At 49.4% G+C, this 18,483-nt stretch overlaps 1 protein-coding gene across 4 annotated transcripts in view; it reads left to right on the plus strand.

Annotated features, from left to right (window-relative positions):
* dzank1 (double zinc ribbon and ankyrin repeat domains 1) overlaps positions 1-18,197 on the plus strand; it is a 36,616-nt gene extending 18,419 nt beyond the window's left edge. Inside the window, exons 2-22 of one of the 4 annotated variants that reach the window (XM_061679427.1) lie at positions 3,247-3,433; positions 3,578-3,690; positions 3,901-4,063; positions 5,317-5,383; positions 5,461-5,512; positions 6,853-6,938; positions 7,010-7,068; positions 8,168-8,285; positions 8,373-8,474; positions 8,600-8,683; positions 8,786-8,908; positions 9,025-9,165; positions 9,267-9,408; positions 11,807-11,910; positions 12,010-12,108; positions 12,170-12,221; positions 12,316-12,341; positions 13,813-13,896; positions 13,957-14,084; positions 14,578-14,652; positions 15,680-18,197. In XM_061679427.1, coding sequence (XP_061535411.1) covers positions 3,591-3,690; positions 3,901-4,063; positions 5,317-5,383; positions 5,461-5,512; positions 6,853-6,938; positions 7,010-7,068; positions 8,168-8,285; positions 8,373-8,474; positions 8,600-8,683; positions 8,786-8,908; positions 9,025-9,165; positions 9,267-9,408; positions 11,807-11,910; positions 12,010-12,108; positions 12,170-12,221; positions 12,316-12,341; positions 13,813-13,896; positions 13,957-14,084; positions 14,578-14,652; positions 15,680-15,818 — 1,944 coding nt within the window. In that variant the 5' untranslated portion in view covers positions 3,247-3,433; positions 3,578-3,590 and the 3' untranslated portion in view covers positions 15,819-18,197. Of the gene's footprint in view, positions 1-3,242; positions 3,434-3,577; positions 3,691-3,900; positions 4,064-5,316; positions 5,384-5,460; positions 5,513-6,852; positions 6,939-7,009; positions 7,069-8,167; positions 8,286-8,372; positions 8,475-8,599; positions 8,684-8,785; positions 8,909-9,024; positions 9,166-9,266; positions 9,409-11,806; positions 11,911-12,009; positions 12,109-12,169; positions 12,222-12,315; positions 12,342-13,812; positions 13,897-13,956; positions 14,085-14,577; positions 14,653-15,679 lie in introns of those variants that run through there. The other 3 variants (XM_061679424.1, XM_061679426.1, XM_061679425.1) reach the window with 3 other exon arrangements.
* The last annotated feature ends 286 nt before the right edge of the window (positions 18,198-18,483 follow it).

Raw genomic sequence — 18,483 nt, forward strand, 5'->3', positions numbered from 1 at the left:
AAGTGGTATGTGCTTAAACATTCGTCTAATGGACGTAACATATTGCTTGACTTGATTTTCAAAAATGCAAAACAGTGGTTATTGATATGTGGACTGACATTCATGAAGATGCCATTCAGTCAATAGTACGACTCCATGAGATGAATCATATAAAATGTTGCATAGTTAATGAAGCCAAACAATATAAGTTCAAATCAAAGAGGGAAAAAAATGATTCTATAGAATCAAATTATAACTATATTTCCATAACTGGGCAGAGAGTCACTGATGGTGTAGCGGTGCACTCGCCTGACTTTGGCTTCAGTTCCCCCTCAGTGACGCTGTGAATGTGAGTGCGAATGGTCGTCCGTGTCGACTGACCGGCGACCAGTTCAGGGTGTCGTCCGCCTTTCGCCCGAAGTCAGCCGGGATAGGCTCCAGCGCCCCGCGACCCTAAACGGGATAAGCGGTGTTGAAAATGGATGGATGGATGGTGGGCAACTCCCAAAAAAATGACAAATATTTTCAGGGGATCCTTCACAAAAACAGCAATTAGTATCGATGTCTTTTATGAACACCTTTGAATTATTTGAAAGGATACGTTTCATGTTATTGTTAATCAAACATTTTGCAGGTAAATTCCATTATTTTCCCAGTCAAGATCATCATTATTATCATCCATCCATCCATTTTCTTAACGGCTTCTCCTCACGCGGGTCGCGGGCGTGCTGGAGCCCATCCCAGCTATCTTCGGGCGGGAGGCGGGGTACACCCGGAACCGGTCGCCAGCCAATTGCAGGGCACATAGAAACAAACAACCATTGGCACTTAAATTCACACCTACGGGCAATTTCCAGTCTTCAATCAACCTAGCACGCATGTTTTGGGGATGTGGGAGGAAACCGGAATACCCGGAGAAATGCCACGCAGGCACGGGGAGAACGTGCAAACTCCACACAGGCGGGGTCGGGATTTGGACCCCGGTCCCCAGAACTGTGAGGCAGATGCGCTAACCAGTCGTCCACCGTGCCGGCTTCATTATCATCATATTATTCCAATTATAAACTACGTATGGAATTGATGCAACATCTTTTTGAAATAATGTTTATAAATTACAATGATTTGTGTGTCTTGAAGAGAAACAAATCTCGGCAATTTCAGTTTCGGTTGGATCAATATTTTTAAACTCAGATTCTGACCTGCCGAACTTTTAAATAGCATAATACTCCAGTCGAGATCACATTTAGAACAATATTAAATTCACGAAGAGATATAATTCCATGTTTCAAAATAAACTGTCGGTATTTCAAAAGCGAGCCATCCAACCATTTTCCGTACCGCTTATCCTCCCGATGGGTCGCGGGCGTGCCGGATCCTATCGCAGCTGTCTTCGGGCGAGAGGCGGGGCACACCCTGAACTGGTCGCCGGCCAATCGCTGGGCACGTATAAACAAACAATCGTTCGCACCCAGTGGCGGAGCAAGACTTTTATCCTCGGGGTGGCTGTTGGATTTATCTCACCAAACATGATAATGAATAAACACAAAAGGAATGAAGACGTTGGTCATTTTACTCATGAGGAGGGCGCATTGGAGATTGTTCAGGTGACAGCCTCTCAACGCGCTCTAAACAATCTCCCCCGTCGCTCCTACATTGATTTGAAAATAGGAGGGTTCTACAAGACATCACGTTCTAAGCATTAAGACACAACACAAACCATAGGACCGGACGACACCCGTCCCGTCCCCGACCACATCCGATCACGTCCTTGGTCAAGGCGCCCTTCCATCAAATGTTGCTGAGTCATCTTCTTGAAGGCGAGACATCTTTCTATCGAAATATTGTCCATAATACTAATGCAAGCTAAGCAAATAAATGATAACTACTAAAATATATCTAACAGTGGCCAAGGCTATTTCAGGGGGTCCGCAGACTATGACAATGAATTTGTTTCTCGACCAACGCATTGCGATCCGAGTCTCTAAATGTTTCGATGTACATACTACGCACACAGAAGATGAGGTTTGTGCGCATAAAATAAAGTTGATTAACAATGTTTACAACACAATGTACACAGAAACACAACTGCAACAATTTTTCAATAATCCACACAATTACCCACTCACAGTTACTCACGCACACGCACGAGCACTTCACTCACGCTCGCTCTGTCCGCCTTACCGTCGCCTGACTTGCTTCTCTTTAAAATGAAGTTATATACCTTGTCGCCGCCTTTTGATTTCTGAACAGACCCCATGAAAAAAGGCCAGTTTTGTTCCGCTGAACATCACTTGCAATTGCACAATGTTCTCCAATCCCCACTTCAAGTCCAAACAATGTCAGGGGAAACAAACCACTGGCGATGTAAGTTCAATATTCAAACATTCAACTACTGGTTTTGCCTCAGGACCCAACATTTGATTTGGTTTTTTTTGGGGTTGATCACAACCCAACTTTTTTGTCGGTACCCCCCTAGCCACCCTTGAGGACTTGCACGCTACGAGAACTAAGACAAGAGCGTGCAAAATCCTCTCGGACCCTCCGCATCCCGGTCACCGGCTCTTCCGGCTCCTTCCCTCAGGTAGGGCGCTACCGATCGATGCAAACTAGAACGAGTAGACATTCCGACAGCTTCTTCCCTCTTGCCATCAACTTCTGAAACAGCTGACCTACAATTCCATTGCAACATGCTGGCAATTTTTTGTCTCGAGTTCATTGTCACATTTCTGTTGGGCCAATGATATATTACTCGTGCACTCGCTGTAGTCGTCTCGCCACGCCGCACAATTTGCATATCTGTTGTTGACCAATACTGGCCACTCATGCCAGAGTAGCATCTGCACCACTGAGGAGCATCTGCAACATTTGCACAACCAACATTGTCCCAGATGGTCGCGCTACTCGTCACTTGAAACCGCATCCACTCCTTGAAGTCTCGGCGCCATTTGCACAATGCTCATTGCGCCGGACTATTGCAATATTAGTCATTCGTACTGCTAGAGGACTCTGCATCTTTTTGCACAATTGTCAAAATAAAATAAAATGTACCGGCATTACCAGATAACTAGCAACCCTTTATTGCTCAGTGACTGTTTTTGTTTTTTGTCAATGTCTTTCTGTCTCCAAAGTTTTTCTCTGTGTCAATTGACCGTCTGTTGTGGTACTCGAGCGGCTCCGACTACCGGAGACAAATTCCTTGTTTGTTTTTTGGACACACAATAAAGGTGATTCTGATTCTGATTCTGATCTCGTTACGTCTGCCTACAGCAACCCAGGAGCCAATCAAGTTGCAGTGGGGCGTGTCCTACCTAGAAACCTCGTGGGAATCCTAATCACGCCCCGCCGCCGTGCAACACTGAGAGAAACAAGCGACAATCCAAATCAGTTGTTGCTGTGGTGACGCAAACAAAACACACACACAGTGTTTAAGTAACTGACCTTATCTTGGCTCGAGGTAAGTTGTCTCGTTTTAACTTGTATTACTTCTTAACAAATACGATTACAGTAATCGTTTTTTTGTGCAATGTTGTGAAAACGTTTGAATTTCTACGTTGACGTCATCGTTGTGCTGAACGCTCCTCATTGGTTTGATTGACAGCTCGGCCGTGAGCATGACAGCGGGGGCGGTGGCGCCCCCCCGCATTATTCCCATCAAATTACCGGCATCGAAGAACCGCGTTGACACCGGCACGCGTGTGTGCATTCAGTCGGGTAGGTGAGCACACACTCACACACGCACACGCGCACTTTGGTGGAGTGGACTACAAAGTTGATCGTGTGTCAAATGAAAAATAGTTCAGCTACGACTGGGGGCCGTGAATGACGTCATTGTTCTTGCATAATTCCAATATACTGGATCATCGTGTGTGTGTGTGTGTGTGTGTGCGTGCGTGCGTGTGCGCGCGTGTGCGCGCGACGCAGACACGGGTGACGCGTTGCTTTTCTACACACTGGACGGCTCCAAGCCTGCGGCCCGGCCACCGTCGGGACGAGGCGGCCCGGGCGGCGGCGGCGGCCGGCGCTACGTTTCGCCCTTCCTGCTGCCGAGCGGCCGAGTGTGCGTCAGAGCCGTGGCCGTCACCAGGTAGCGTCGTGTCACTTCTAAGAAAAAAGGCTGCGTCCCGAGCCACTTGAAATAGTCACGATTTCATTTGCTTTGCCGACAACTCGTCACAGCTATTGGCGATCCTAACCCTGTCAATTGCTTGCAGGGTTTCACTACAGAGGGGCAACTACTATGTTGGGATTATTTTGAAATGAATCAATGATTCTCAACACCAAATTTTCGTGAAGTGAAACTGGTTTGGGGGCTGAATTCGGAGTCAAATTGGCTAGTATAAACCAAATTGGCACACTTCCTGTGTCTTATCCTGAGACTTTTTTGGCTCCACGCACGCCAGACACGCCGACCAAATTTTGTTGCTGAGTGAAACTGGCTACAGGGTGCTGAATCAATCAGTCAATCAATCAATCAATCCATCCATCCATCCATCTATCTATCTTCTTCCGCTTATCCGGGGTCGGGTTAAGCAAGGAACCCCAGACTTCCTCTTCCCCGGTCACTTCGTCCAGCTCTTCCGGCGGGACGTGCCCGCAACGCCCACCGGGGACGGCGTCCTGAGGGCATCCCGACTAGATGCCCGAGCCACCTCGGACATCCTGCGGAGGAAAGCGATTTGGGCCGCTCGTATCCGCCGTGTTGTTCTTTGGGTCACGACCTGAGGCGAGGGTAGGAACGGCGATCGACCGCTAAATGGAGAATCCTTCTTCGCCACGACAGACGGCTAGATACCGAGTCCGCATCGATCCGCCTGTCTATCTCTCGTTCTATTCTTCCCTCACTGGTGAACAAGAACCCGAGATACTTGAAGTCCCCACCGGGGGGCAGCGTTTCATTCCATCCGCCCTTTCCCGACGGAGGAGCGCGGCGTGAGATTCGGAGGGACTGCTTCTCATCCCAACTGCTTCACACTCTGTCGCGAGCCGCTCCGGTGAGAGTCGGAACCAGATCATGTGCAAAAAGCAGAGTATACACTCATACTGAGGCGACCAAACCGGACCCCCTCAGTTCTTCGGGGGCTGAATTCTTTTATACATTTTGGAGGGTGCACGCTAACAAGGCCAAATTGGCCACTATAAACCAGGTCCTGTATCTTATTAGGCGTAGCTTCCTAAGACTTTTTTGTCGTTCCACTCTTGATAGACATGCTTGCTAAGTGAATCTAGCAAGGGGGGCTACATTTGAAGTTTAAACGTCAAAGAAAGAACGCAAACATTCGCCACTAAAGGAACGCTTCCAAGGCCAAGTTGACCGCTCGCATCTTTTCCTGTCGGCAGCGACGGCCGCCAGAGCGCTGCTGTCGCCAAAGTCTTCTTTGTCAGAGAGGCAGACCCTTTGCAACAGGTAATCAATCCATCCATCCATCCATCCATCCATCCATCCATCCATCCATTAATCAGCCTGTGCTGTTAACCTTCCAGCAGGTGAGTCAGGAAGAAGGATTGCATGACAACGTCATGACTTCACCTCAAGGTTGATATTTTCAGCATTTGTTTTTTTTTTTTGGAATGAATATTGTTTGTATTGAAATTGTTCATTCACCAATGTACGGTTAGACATTTGTAAGTAGGGAAAAATGCCCAGTGAAAATTCCTTCGTGGTGATTGGGCCAGCAGGGAAGGATGAATGATCCCGTACGCGGCGACTACGTTCGGAATCATTCGGCACTCGCGACTTCCGAATCACTGGAACGGGATTTTGATATCGTGGACTATCGATTCAACTCCATGAAAGCAAGTTTATTTCAACTTTTGGGCCACCGAGCTCGCCAAAACAAGCAAAACAAGAAAAGAAAGAAAGACGCCAAAAAATAGCTGAAACGATTACAAGAAGAATAAAAAAAATGCCAAGAGCACAGATTTCAAATGGCTAAGAGAGGACACTTCCCTAAATCTTCGCAGGGAATTCCAGGACTTGGAGCATGACCCCGATTGGTCCAAGCTGGAGGACTTTTAAAAAGAAGCAACTGATTGCAACGCGTTTGATGAGAGCCAACATGCCGATCGAGCACCTTTCTGATGTAGCGCAATCGCAATCCTTTGGTTGACATTTTCAGTGCCGGGAATTTTTCTCAGTCCGATGGTGCGACATGAAACTAGATGAGATGGTACTAATAAAAATAATCAAAATGAAAATGCCAATATAAATAGATTTAAGAAGAAGGGAAATAAAGAATGAAAATATGACTGATGGATGTACTGTATTACCAAAGAACACATTTGCTCTCATTTACGCAGTGTCCCTGAAGGCACCTCGCGCACTGGCAGCTGCGACATTGTATTAGGATTCCCACATCGTCAGGTTAGGGTTAGTGGGAAACATATTAATGCCATCGCCTACGTCCGGAAGCAGTCGGCCATGTTCTGCCGGGATACAACAGCCAATCATAGTGCATCGGTGCGTGTCCTGGAGCCAATAATATCGGAGCAGGGCGTGGCCCGCCTCGAAACTATGCGGGAATCCTAATAACGCGGCCGCGACGTGCCTCCCTACCGTAAACGTGACCGCACCAGATCCGTCGCCAAATACGACATAGGAAGGCTCGTATCGAGGGTGTCCAGACCGCTTTTGTCCTGGAAGTCTGGAACAAAACTTGGCACTCTTGAACGAAAATGAACTGTCACTCAAAGACTGTTCACAGGCGCGAGAATGAGCGCGTTCTCAATAACATCCGTCAGGCAGAAATGAACTCAATTCGGTTTACGTCGGCCCAAAATATCAGCGATGAACTCGTTCGGTTACGACACTGGTCATTAGCATATGGCTGCTATCTTAGCTTACATGAGGCTCTTTTGTTCTTATTTGCAATCCAGGGTCAAAGGTGACGGGCAGCGCCCGGTCCGAATCGGCTCCTCGCCGGGCGCCGCCCGCGAGCGGTTCCGCCCGCTCTCGTTCGGAGGTAAACGAACAACCGACACGCTAACTGAGTGATAGCCTTTTATTTTGAAGCGCTCACTTCCTGTGTGTCAGAACGCAGCCGCGCCGAGGCACCGGAGCGCCGCGTGTGAGGCAGACGCTCGCTTCCGAAGGTACGATACACTACCGACGTGGCACGAGTGCGCGACAGCGGTCGCGGGGATTGCTGATCAAACTTGTTGACCCTGGAAAAACAATGGGCTTGATCCTTCTTTCGCCAGAATATTTTTTGTTTACCAACGATTGCCGACACACAAGGGGGGCGGCCACCGGGGCCCTGCCCGGCCCGGCCCGCTAAGCTATCGCGATACAGTCCACTTGTCACAAAGGTCCGGCTGGAACCGCGCTTGCGCGGACAGTAACCGACTTTGCACAGGAAAATAGCAGGCAAATTAAGTGTCTGGAGGGAAATAAAATATAACCCCAATTGCAATGAAGTTGGGACGTTGTGTTAAACATCAATAAAAAGAGAATACAATGATTTGCAAATCATGTTCAACCTATATTTAATTGAATACACGACAAAGACAAGATATGTCATGTTCAAACTGATCCACTTGATTGTTTTTAGCAAATAATCATGAATTTAGAATTTGATGGCTGCAACACGTTCCAAAAAAGCAAAAAAAAAAAAAAAAATGATAGAGTTGAGGAATGCTCGGGGATAAAGATCTTCCTGTCTATATGTGTTGCTGCACCGTTTGTGTTCAAATATCCGTAGCTTAAAACCGTGACAATCCGTGCCAACGTTAGCATGTCAATTGCATTGATGTTAGTATTACGCTAGCAACGTGGTTTGCTTGCCATGAAATTGCTAAATTGAGTTCACTGCCACCGTTAAAGGCTCCTAACTAAAAACAAATATCAAATCCCCCAAAATCCTCCAAATGACAGCTCGCATCTCAAGGCACCACTGTATTTTACTGTACATGAATTCAAATCCGCTTTATTGCCAAAGTATGTTGCAAGACACAAGGAATTTGTCTGCGGTAGTTGGAGCCACTCGAGCGTAACAACAAATATTCATTTAAGACAAAAAGAAAAACACGAGTGTGGAGAGTCATTGAGCAATGAAAGTGGAAGTGTGCCACTCGTGTGATATAATGGCAATTGTGCTAATGATGCAATTGAGAGCCATTTAAAGTGAATGATCTGGAACGGTGACGATTGTGCAATGTGAATTTGTGTTGGCGTGTGTGTGTGTGTGTGTAGGTGTGTGCAGTGCTCGTCTTTGCGCCGTCGTGACGACTCGACGAGTTTGTGTATTGTGTGTGGCGTTTCGGTGCCCCCTGTGCCACGACGCGGGACGCCCCCTATTGACGGGGGACAGGTACTGAGCCCCATCGCCAACTGATGATGATGATGATGATGATGATGATGATGACATCACACTCGCGTGTGTGTGCGTCCGCGTCAGCTGGTGTGTTGTGTGATGTGCGACGCTGAAATTCCAGTCAACACTCACGTTTGTTCCACATGCCGCGCCCCCGTCAGGCAGAAGCTCCGCCCCCGACTGCAGGTCTATATGCACACACACACACGCACACAATGTGAATATAAACACACACAGACATGTTTGCACGCACACACAAAAACAGTTGTTTCTCTTGTGTGCACTTTGTCAACCGCGTTATTGTGTGTCAGGGTGACGTTTTGTGTGCGTGTTGTGGACGAGGAAACCCAAGTGACCTGTCAAACTGTTTGACGTGTGAGACCTGCCTACACACGGTAACACGTACACAAACATTCACACACACACACGCACAGACGCTGACTTGAGTTTGTGTGTGTGTGTGCGTGTATTTGTGCGTGTTGCGGGGGTCGGTGCAGACAGCATTAGAGGGGAACAGCGCCCCCTGTGCGCGCGTCTCACCCAACAGGAAGTTGTCCTGCTCCAAATGTGGACGTCTGAACCGCATCGACGCTCGCCACTGCGACTGGTGTGGCACAAAGGTGTGCGTGTGCGCGCGCACACACACACACACACACACGCTCAAACACACGTACACACACAAACACACACGTGTCCGTTGACATGTTTTTTGTGTGTTGTCGCATGCGTGTGTAAGTGCGAACAGGCCGTGACACGCGTGTCGTGCGTGATCTGCGGCGCCGGCGGCTCTCCCCGGGCCGTCGTCTGCGCCGTGTGCGGCCACTTCCTGGACGCTGCGCCCGCTTCCTGTCGTGACGCCACAACACCAACTTACCAGGTAACGAGGCGGAAGCACCTCCTCCGGGCCCCCGAGGGCGGCGCCGCCTGACAGCTACCCGCCTAACACGTCGCCGTCTGCGTGTGTATGCGTGCGCGCAGGCCAGCCCGCCCACCGCCGAGCACTGCACGCAGACATCGAGACCGCGTTTCGTGTCAGCCGCAAAGTTCCGCCAGCGGGAGCAGCAGAAGTCGCGACGCGAAGACGGACGACCGCCGCACACCGCCGTCGGCCCGGGACGAGGTCAGACTCGTGCCGCGCCCACCTACGCCGATAACACAATATCGAGACCGCGTTACGAGGATACCGTCACGCATGGTACAAGCGGTACTACTGAAACTGGTGCCAGCGGCGATATCAGCGATACGGATCCCACATATCGGCGACTCAGGCGCCTGCGGCGGTTTCACTACTCCGGCTAGATGCAACGCGACGGTCATTTTCCAAAAGCTTTTGCTGCGTCGTTGCTCCCCGCGGGCGTAAGTGCTATTAGTCTTCTTGTCGATGGTGAGCTCGACTGTTTGCATAAAAGCATGGTACTGTCGAGCTTTGCCATCAAAAAGGGTTTGTTGATTGACTAATATTGATGTCATGTCATTTAGTTGTTTCCATTGCGGACCTAATATTGTGTTCAGGGATGTTGTGGCTTCTTTGTATCTCTGCTTTGAGACCCAGCGGGTGCTGCGACAGTAGGGGATGCGGACCGTAGGTTCGGGAGTACTGAGGGCAACACACGCTGCGGTGTCAGCCTCTCGCTGAAGTTATTCTTTTCGTTTCCATAACTGTTCCTCTTGTTCTTCGAGAGCGTGTCTTTCCTCGAGCACCATTTGCCATTTGAGCCTGGGAACGAGCAGATGCCGTAGACGAAGCTTCGGATCTGGAGCGCTGTCCGTCGGCGCAACCCTATCCTGGAAGTCAAACTGAAGACGTTGATGAAGCTGTGCCGTTTTATTCTGGTCATCATGAACCTTATTTTGTCGAGAAGGATCCTTGATTTGAGACTTTGGATTTTGACGAAATTGAGCCTCTTTTCCAACTCCCGTTTCCGTGTTTGAGGCCTTTTCCGGGCCTCCTCCTCGCAAGGCCTTATCCGGCACTCCAGCCTTTTGCGAAGGTTGGCGGGTCCCTTTGAACCAGGTCTCGACGTCCTGATCAAATTCTTCTGTCTTCTTTATGTTTATGACGGTTTGAAAACGACTGATTTTGCCTTTTTTTGCTCGTCATGTGGAATTAAAGGTAATAACGAGTTATGCCAAGCAATGGAACTTTCACGCATTTGCATGATTGAATCCGTTTACAATTGAGACATTTTTCTCTCAACCGTCCCGAGATCTTTCATTGACAGTACCGTTCGTTTGATCCCACCCACTTTCCTTTTACGTTCCTTTTGTATTGACTCCCATTTTATTCATTCGCGCCTTCTCAGCGAGGATGGGATTTCTTGGCTCACTTGCGTTAGCGACGTTTGAAGCAGCTTTTTCCGTACCGCTCGTTTTGCTCGCACAACGAGCCGATCACGAACAAACCGACGTTAAGCCTAACGAGCCGCACCGTTTGCATCAAAGAGGCGGGATTCGCGAGCCTCTTCGCTGTTGCGCACCAAACCACATGAACTGGACTCAGCGGTCTCAAAATGGCAATCGGAGTGGCCAAGAGGGGAATCTTTACCTCGCCAGACGAGCCGGGTGTCCACGATGATCATCCGTCCCGAAGGTATGCTGCTTTTAAACGCTGCCGTCAAAAGCACGAAGGTGGTAAAAACAAATCCACTGCATTCAGGTGCGTTCCGATTGTATTTCAAGTGATCAAAATGCGTTCAACGTGCGGTCGGCGAATAGGATTTCCCCGTTCACCCTCCGACACTTCAATCCACTTCCGCCAAGTGAACAGCCGATTGTACTACCTGTGCTGACGTAGCGCCCCCGCACCATGTGACGAGCGTCCCATTCACCAATGACGCACAAGAAAAGACTTTCAATGCAATAGAAAATAGATTCGAAATATAACACCGACGCGGCCGACAGTGGCGAAATTCGTGATCTGAAGCGGAATCCCTTCCTTTATTGCCGTTGTCAGTACACTCACAACCAGGAGTGTGACAGGAAACATAGATGGTAAAAATAGAATGAAAACAAAAAGAAATTCAAATATAAATCAACGAAGAAGAAGGAAAATAAACAATGTGCAATAAGCATCAGGTGTAGGTGTGAATTTTAACCGGCTTATTTAGTGTTCATGAGTCTGAAGGCTGAGGGGAAGAAGCTGTCCATGTAGCGGGAGGTTTCGGTCCAGATGGACCGCAGCCCGCGGCCTGACGAGAGAGGGTCGAACGTCGACCTGCACCTCCCCGTGTCCTGGAGACGCTTGAGGTCCCGGGTGATGGCGGTGCCCAGGAAGCGGAAGGAGTCCGCGATGGAGACGGGGGAGTCCGTGAGGGGAAACCGTGGGGGCGCGACTTTCCTCAAGTGCGTGATCATCTCCTTTGTTTTCCGATACAGATGACAGTAGTGATATCAGTGACGCAGGTGAAAGTCGCGATATAGGTGAAAGTAGGGATATCGCCGATACAGGTGACCGTGGTGATATCAGTGATACAGGAGACATGAGTGATCTGGCGGGGGGGCGTGTCTGTCCACATCAGGTTACTGGCGGACGCAGCTGGATCACGTGTGCGCTCACCTGAGGAGTTTTGCCCAGAACAACGCTCCCTTCAGGACTCTCCTGGGAGAGCCTCGCCTCGGCCGGGTATCGACCGACCCGGCGATCGTCTGACCTCGTGACGGCAGGAAGCGAGCGTGTCATCACTTCCTGTTTGTGTGCGCGCGCACGCGCTTCCTTCCTCAGATGATCTCGGCTGTGCTTCGAGAAGGCGCTCGCGAGGTCACGCTGACACTCGGCTTCAAGGACGTCGGAAAGGAAGCGAAACAGGAAGTCAGACAGGAAGTGAGACGTGTGAGTCGTGTGCATGCAGGTGAACGCGTGTTGAGTTTCTTCTACCTCTCAGGTTGCTTCTGAAGCTGTCGACAAGATGGCGGCCACGACGAAGACACGCCGAGGTGACCTCGTTAGTGACTTCATGTTAGAATGACATTGGCGTTAAGTTAGCATCATGTTAGCATAGCATAAATGTCTTTGTTTTTGTGCTGACAGGAAGTGGAAGCATCGCAAGCGTGATGGTGAGACTCACACACACGCGTGCATATTTACCCGCACACGCTACACTCACGCAGGTACGCATGCACTCACATGTACACGAATGCAACTGGCTCTAAGCAGATGTCCGTGTGTTGTTTCTAAAGACATAAAATATGATTGAAATGCTGAAAACATGCAGAGACATAGCAATATAGTGCTGGATTGTTGAGATATAGCATCTTTTTTACCGTTTGAATTTTCCTGATTTTATGGGCGAGGCTAAAACAGCCCTGTTGCATCACGGGGCCGGGGCGTATACTTTCTAGCGCGAGTGACGTCATTTCGTGTGGCGCAGTGTCAGCTGTGCTTAGCTTTCAAAACAAGGCCCATTTACTACTCAAGCGGGCAGTTGGCAAGCTAACGATGGCTACACCCCGAAAATGCGTCTTGGCTGGACGCCTGAATTTACAGAACAGCTCGGTGAGGTTTTTTTAAGCTCCCAAAAAATGAGGAAATAAAAATGCGATGAATTGACGTTTTCAAGACACCCGGATGGCGAGCTGAACATCAACACGGCTCTGCAGTGCGCATTTTACAACGGATAGTTTTGGAAACTTTCCCCAGAGACAACACGGCTCTGTGGGTAACTCGATACTAGCGAACGGGGCAGTCTAACTACCCGGGCTTCCTCCTACCGCGCCGCTGTCGTCAAGCGCGGCGTTCGGCCGTGACATTATGTCGCCGACAACGAGGGTAAGTTGCCTCGTGTGCTCGTTTTGATGCTTCTCGTCCACAATAAGCATTCCATTTTGAAGTTGAGCCCCCTAACGTGATTTGACACGGTAGAAGCTCTCACCCCCTCAGTATGGTGGCTTCCTTTTGGCGCATCCGTTCGACACGCCCGCAGCGTGTGAGAGCTGAGAGGTGGCCCTTATTATTCAAGTTTTATACTGTATACTTAGCGATTTTGTTTTATTGATTCAAATTTGGCAGGCTTGTTAACATTACTCTTCTCTGTGGTCTGTCGAATTGACATGCCATTTTTTGGGCCTGCTTACTGCCACTTCAACACTTTTACGCATGCAACGTGCATGCCGTAAACACACACATGCAAACATCCATCCATTTTCTGTACCGCTTTATCCTCACGCGGGTCGCGGGCGAGCTGGTCACCCCGGACTGGTCACCAGCCAATCGCAGGGCACATAGAAACAAACAACCATTCGCACACACATTCACACGTACGGGTAATTTAGAGTCTCTAATCAACCTACCACGCATGTTTTTGGGATGTGGGAGGAAACCAGAGTGCCCGGAGAAAAGCCACGCATGTACGGGGAGAACATGCCAACTGCACACAGGCGGGGCCGGGATTTGAACCCCGGTCCTCAGAACTGCGAGGCAGATGTGCTAACCAGTCGCCCACATGCAAACAAACATGCTAATTAGCGTTAGCGTTGAGCTAACATCAGGCCCCTCCCCCTTTCTCTGATTGGTGGTTGCGTCCGTCAGGTGAGGGACGTCCAGCTGCTCCAGGAATTGGCTCCGGGTCCCACTCGCGGTCGCGTGGGCGTCGTCCAGCAGCTCCTGGATCAGGTGAGGAGCGCCGCCACCCGCGCCGCTGCTCGCCGATAGCTGCCGGTCCTCGTCCCCTAGGGGGCGGACCCGGGCTGCTGCGATAGCGACGGCCGCTCCGCCACCGTGATGGCCGCCGTCAACGGGCACCACGCAGTCTTGCCGCTTCTGCTGCAGCGTGGCGCCGATGTCGACCGCCCGTCTGGCCAGTAAGGTGGCGTCATCACGGTATTAGCATTCGCGTACGGAAAGCCCAGCCGAGCGTGTATTCCAAGTCGTCGATATCGAGTGTCGTGGATGTTTTTGTACAGTTACACAACAGCACAAAGTGACCGCAACCCTTCTGGTAGGAAGTTGGCCTTAGTTCCTTCTACCATATATGGCCCCCCTGTGGCCCCAATGACCCCGAACCCATGTTTTCTGTTGCCCTCTGTCCAAATGTGAGAACTTGGTCATGGTTGCATCTGATTATCTTGGGATAATCACAGGCTTGTGTGTCCATGTACTAGTACACTCTTTGTCCCAACTAGTAAGACAATTCAACACACTAGTATAATGACTTACTAGCACCAGACTAGTAACACTATAAGGCCCAACTATCAGGCATGTGTCACGCCTCCTTATCAAGGATATGGAATAAATGTTCAAACGGCTTTCCGTGTTAGCACCAACAATAACACAGTGGCCTGTGACCCCTGACAGGATGAAGAACACGGCGCTGCACGAGGCCGCCGCACTAGGACCTCAAGGTCTACGCTGTGCACGTGTTCTCATCAGGTAGCTAGTGCTGTCGTCAGCTCATCACTACGGCTGTTTTGGGAATCATTCGCTATTCCTTCCTCCCTAATCAACGAGCTCGGGATTTTGAAGCCCACCGCACCGAGCGTCATGGCAGAAACCTACGGAAGTGTCGCACGGGGTGCGTGCGGGGTCCGGCAACTAGAGTTTGAGCAACTAGTTTTCATGAGCGGCCGCCGGTTTTGCTGCGTGGCAGCGTCGCCGATGTAAAACCAATCAGAAATACACGAGCTTTCAAACACACAAAAACCTCTGACAATTAAAAAAATTCACCGTGAAAATGTCACTTGACACTATGATAAACATATAAACGTCCACAGACCAATAATATATGATGATGATGATGATTATTATGACAGGCAGCTGTCCCTATCAAATGTGAGCAGAAAACACGACTATCCCTAATGTTTTGTCCTTCTGATTGATTGGCGGTTGACAAAGCAGCTGAATGGCGCCACCAACTGGTTGTGTCCTTCTACTGCAAGGAAACCAATTAGAAGTGAAGGTGGCCAGCCGTTGTGACGTGTGCTCGCGCCATCTAGCGGTGGTGGTCTGACTCACTCGTAGCTCCAATTTTGCCTGTATCTCTAAACAAAAAATTGGTCAAGTGACAACTCGGTTCACAAAAAAGAGGAAAACCCAGGCACTGGTAGCTCAAGGCCCCGCATTTGGTTTTCCAAGCCGGCTCGACAAAATCCTTCATTTCACATTTGCGTGCGGCTCGAAAGCACAGCGTGACGAGTCCGTCGGTGAAATGCACAGATTCAGTCAGTGGTTCCTTTCCCGTTTCCTCTTTGTGGCCACCCGTTTATACCCTGACAATCGCACCATGTTTTTGTGGTTCAGTAAAAAAAAAAATACAGTACAGTATGTCTGCGGAGCCTCATTTAAAAAACAAAAAAATAAATATATTCCATTAGAGCGTGTCGGGGGAGGGATTCCCAACACAGCCTGTGACATCATCAACAATGACGCGCCGATTACATTTTTAATTTTTGTCTTTCAGCTGCAACGCCGCCACGGGGCTGCGTAACAAAGATGGCCTTACGGCGTACGACGTGGCTGCCGCGAGCGGGTGCGCCGCCATGATGTCCCTGCTGAATGGCTCCGCCTCTTTGGAAGGGGTGGGGCTTCCACCTGACTAAGAGCTACATTTTAAACTAGCTCACGTTATACTAGCTTCACGCAAGCCAATGCTATTTGGTAGTGATGGTAGGAGATGTGCCGAGTCTTCGAGGCGTGTGTCGAGTAATGGAGGGGGCGTTTCCGCAAAGCGCGTATTGAGGCTTGCGTCATTTAGGGGCGGACCCGGAGGTTATGACGTCCGATGCCTTGCTGCCTGGCTGTACCACGTGACCGATTCGGGAAGCGCTTCAGCGTTTGCCAGCAATCGAAACCCGTCCTGCAGGCTCCATTCAAAATGTGTGTGTGTTTTATATAGAGTTGTGGTCAGCTCAGTTTGGATAAAGGCAAGTTGGGAGTGTGTTGACAGCATAGCTTGGACAGTAGAGATAGCGAGCGATTCCATTTACGTCACTCCTCGGAATCCTTGGAAAGAGGCTGCTGCCCGCTAACGCGGCACCCTGGTCTAATAGCCCACCGGTTGAGGGTGGTCGCCTGAGTTGGGACCGCACAGCACAAGGAAATATCATTGAGGCTTATTATCAATTACCTTTTGTTTTTTTTTTAAATAAAAAACTGCATTTTCCACTTATTTTATTCATGGGGAAAGTATTATGTTCACAGAAAGCAAGGTCAAATAAAACCTCACTGGGAGAGGAGAAATTACTGTACCCCAATTTAAAAAAGCTTGCTCTTCAATGAATCACTTAACACAAAAATGATGATAAACTGTTTTCTAAATAAGTACTTTCAAAATCCTCTGCCCTCTTAAGCCATTTTCGCAAAGTGGTAAAAAAAAACATGACACAACCTGCCATACCAGTGATGAGGAACATTTTAAACACACAGAATACGTTCAAAGAGAATATATTTGACACTTTATGTTGGGAAATTACTTGGTCAAACATTGTTTTGTCATACATCGTCATTCACAAGAGGCAAAAATGCAACGCAGCACATACTGTATGAGGTGAGGTAAAGATCCAGCTGCCTGCGATTATGCACATGACCAGCAGGTGGTTTCGTGGGCAATGCAGCGTCCAACCAACGGCTCAAGTGTTACAATGCTTCATGAAGCTTCAGCTCGCCATCACTACTATTTGGGGCGTATTCTCCCGTATGCGCGAGGAAGTAAAGGCGCGCTTTTCTGACTCCGCCCATTCTGCCATTGTGAAGAGTTTGAGTGCCATTGGCGCACCTTCTCGCCATTTATGCAGTTTGTGTGGCGTAACCCGCTCAGATGTTCTCATCTGCACTCCGAAGGCTGTAGTAAGTAGCTGTAAGGCTGTAGCCCTGGGAAGGTGAAACATCATATTGCACGTTTTGACGAAGTAAACTGCCACCGAGCTCCGGCTGAATCGGGCTGACGGTACGGGAGACGCCGGGCCCGCTCGCAGGCTAACCAACGGCCGCGATGTGGTTGGTGACGTGACATATAGTAATCGACAGAACAAAAATTCTGCATTTCCGCTTCAGTGCGGGTGGTGGCTTGGAGCTTGTCTGAAAGCGACCCTCACAAAAACTGAGTTATAGTTTGAATCATTTGCATGTGAAATCAATTTAAGTGACCCCTAGAATAGAATATACAGAATACAAAAACACATGCCCCTTTAACGTGAGCAGTGCGCGCGTTTCCGCTACAGGGGTTAATTTCACATTTAAAGCGTGCCATTTTTCTCAAATGGATTCTTACGGCATCGAAGGAAAACTCCACGATCCAGGAATTCCGGTGAGCCGACGACGTGTGTGTGTGTGTGGCAAGAAGTCATTAGGGGAAAATCGGCAGCGCGCATGCCAGGCGGGTAAAAACATCTTTACGCACCAATGGGAGAATAAGCCCCAATACGAACTGCAGCCGTACCTCGACTTACGAGTTTAATGTTCTCTGGCCAAGCTCGTACCTCAGGTGACTCGTACAGCAAGCCAGTTTTCCCCATTCATCTGTTTCAGCTCCCCAAACACTTTTTAAAAACAAAGAGAATCTCAAAAGAAAACTGGTTGCCGAACTGTCATTACTGTCTTTGCTGAGCAAATCAAGGTGACTAAGCGAGAGATATGGGGGGGAAAAAAGTAAAAACATTGCCATCAGTAGGTGCAGTCGGGTTTGGCCAATCAGTCTGCGTGTGAGCGTCTGGGCATGAGTTGTGGCCTACATCAGCTCCTTGCGAGTGTTGTCATTTTGTATTCGGTGTGTCGGCGAAACCACTGAATCGGCGGGATCGCAGCCGTCGGAAGGTCCCGGTCGAGGACGGAGCTGTTTCCGGCGAGGACCGCGGGCGAAGAAGGACACCAGACGTGCCGAGTGAGTCACCGACCGAGCTCGTCGAAAGACACCCCCGTCCAAAGCGCCGCCCGTGCCCCACTACACCAACGTACCATAAGACAAGGATCTTCAGTTAGAATTTGGGGGAGTCCTTTTAATTAAAGCCACGGTCTGGCAACATATCACACACAAAAACAGTTTTGCGCTGGCTTCCGGAAGAATGACACGGAACTGGTCCGTCCAGTCAACTTTCCAAACAAGCCGTACCGTGTCGTCAATCCGGCAAATCTCTTTCGGTGAGCAAATGACAAAAAAAAAAAAAAGAGTCACTGAGCAATAAAGGGTTGCTAGTTATCTGGTAATGCCGGTAAAAAAATATTGACAATTGTGCAAAAAGATGCAGAGTCCTCTAGCACTTAGAGCAG

The sequence above is a fragment of the Phycodurus eques genome, chromosome 6, assembly GCF_024500275.1.
Source record: "Phycodurus eques isolate BA_2022a chromosome 6, UOR_Pequ_1.1, whole genome shotgun sequence".
NCBI classification, from domain to species: domain Eukaryota; kingdom Metazoa; phylum Chordata; class Actinopteri; order Syngnathiformes; family Syngnathidae; genus Phycodurus; species Phycodurus eques.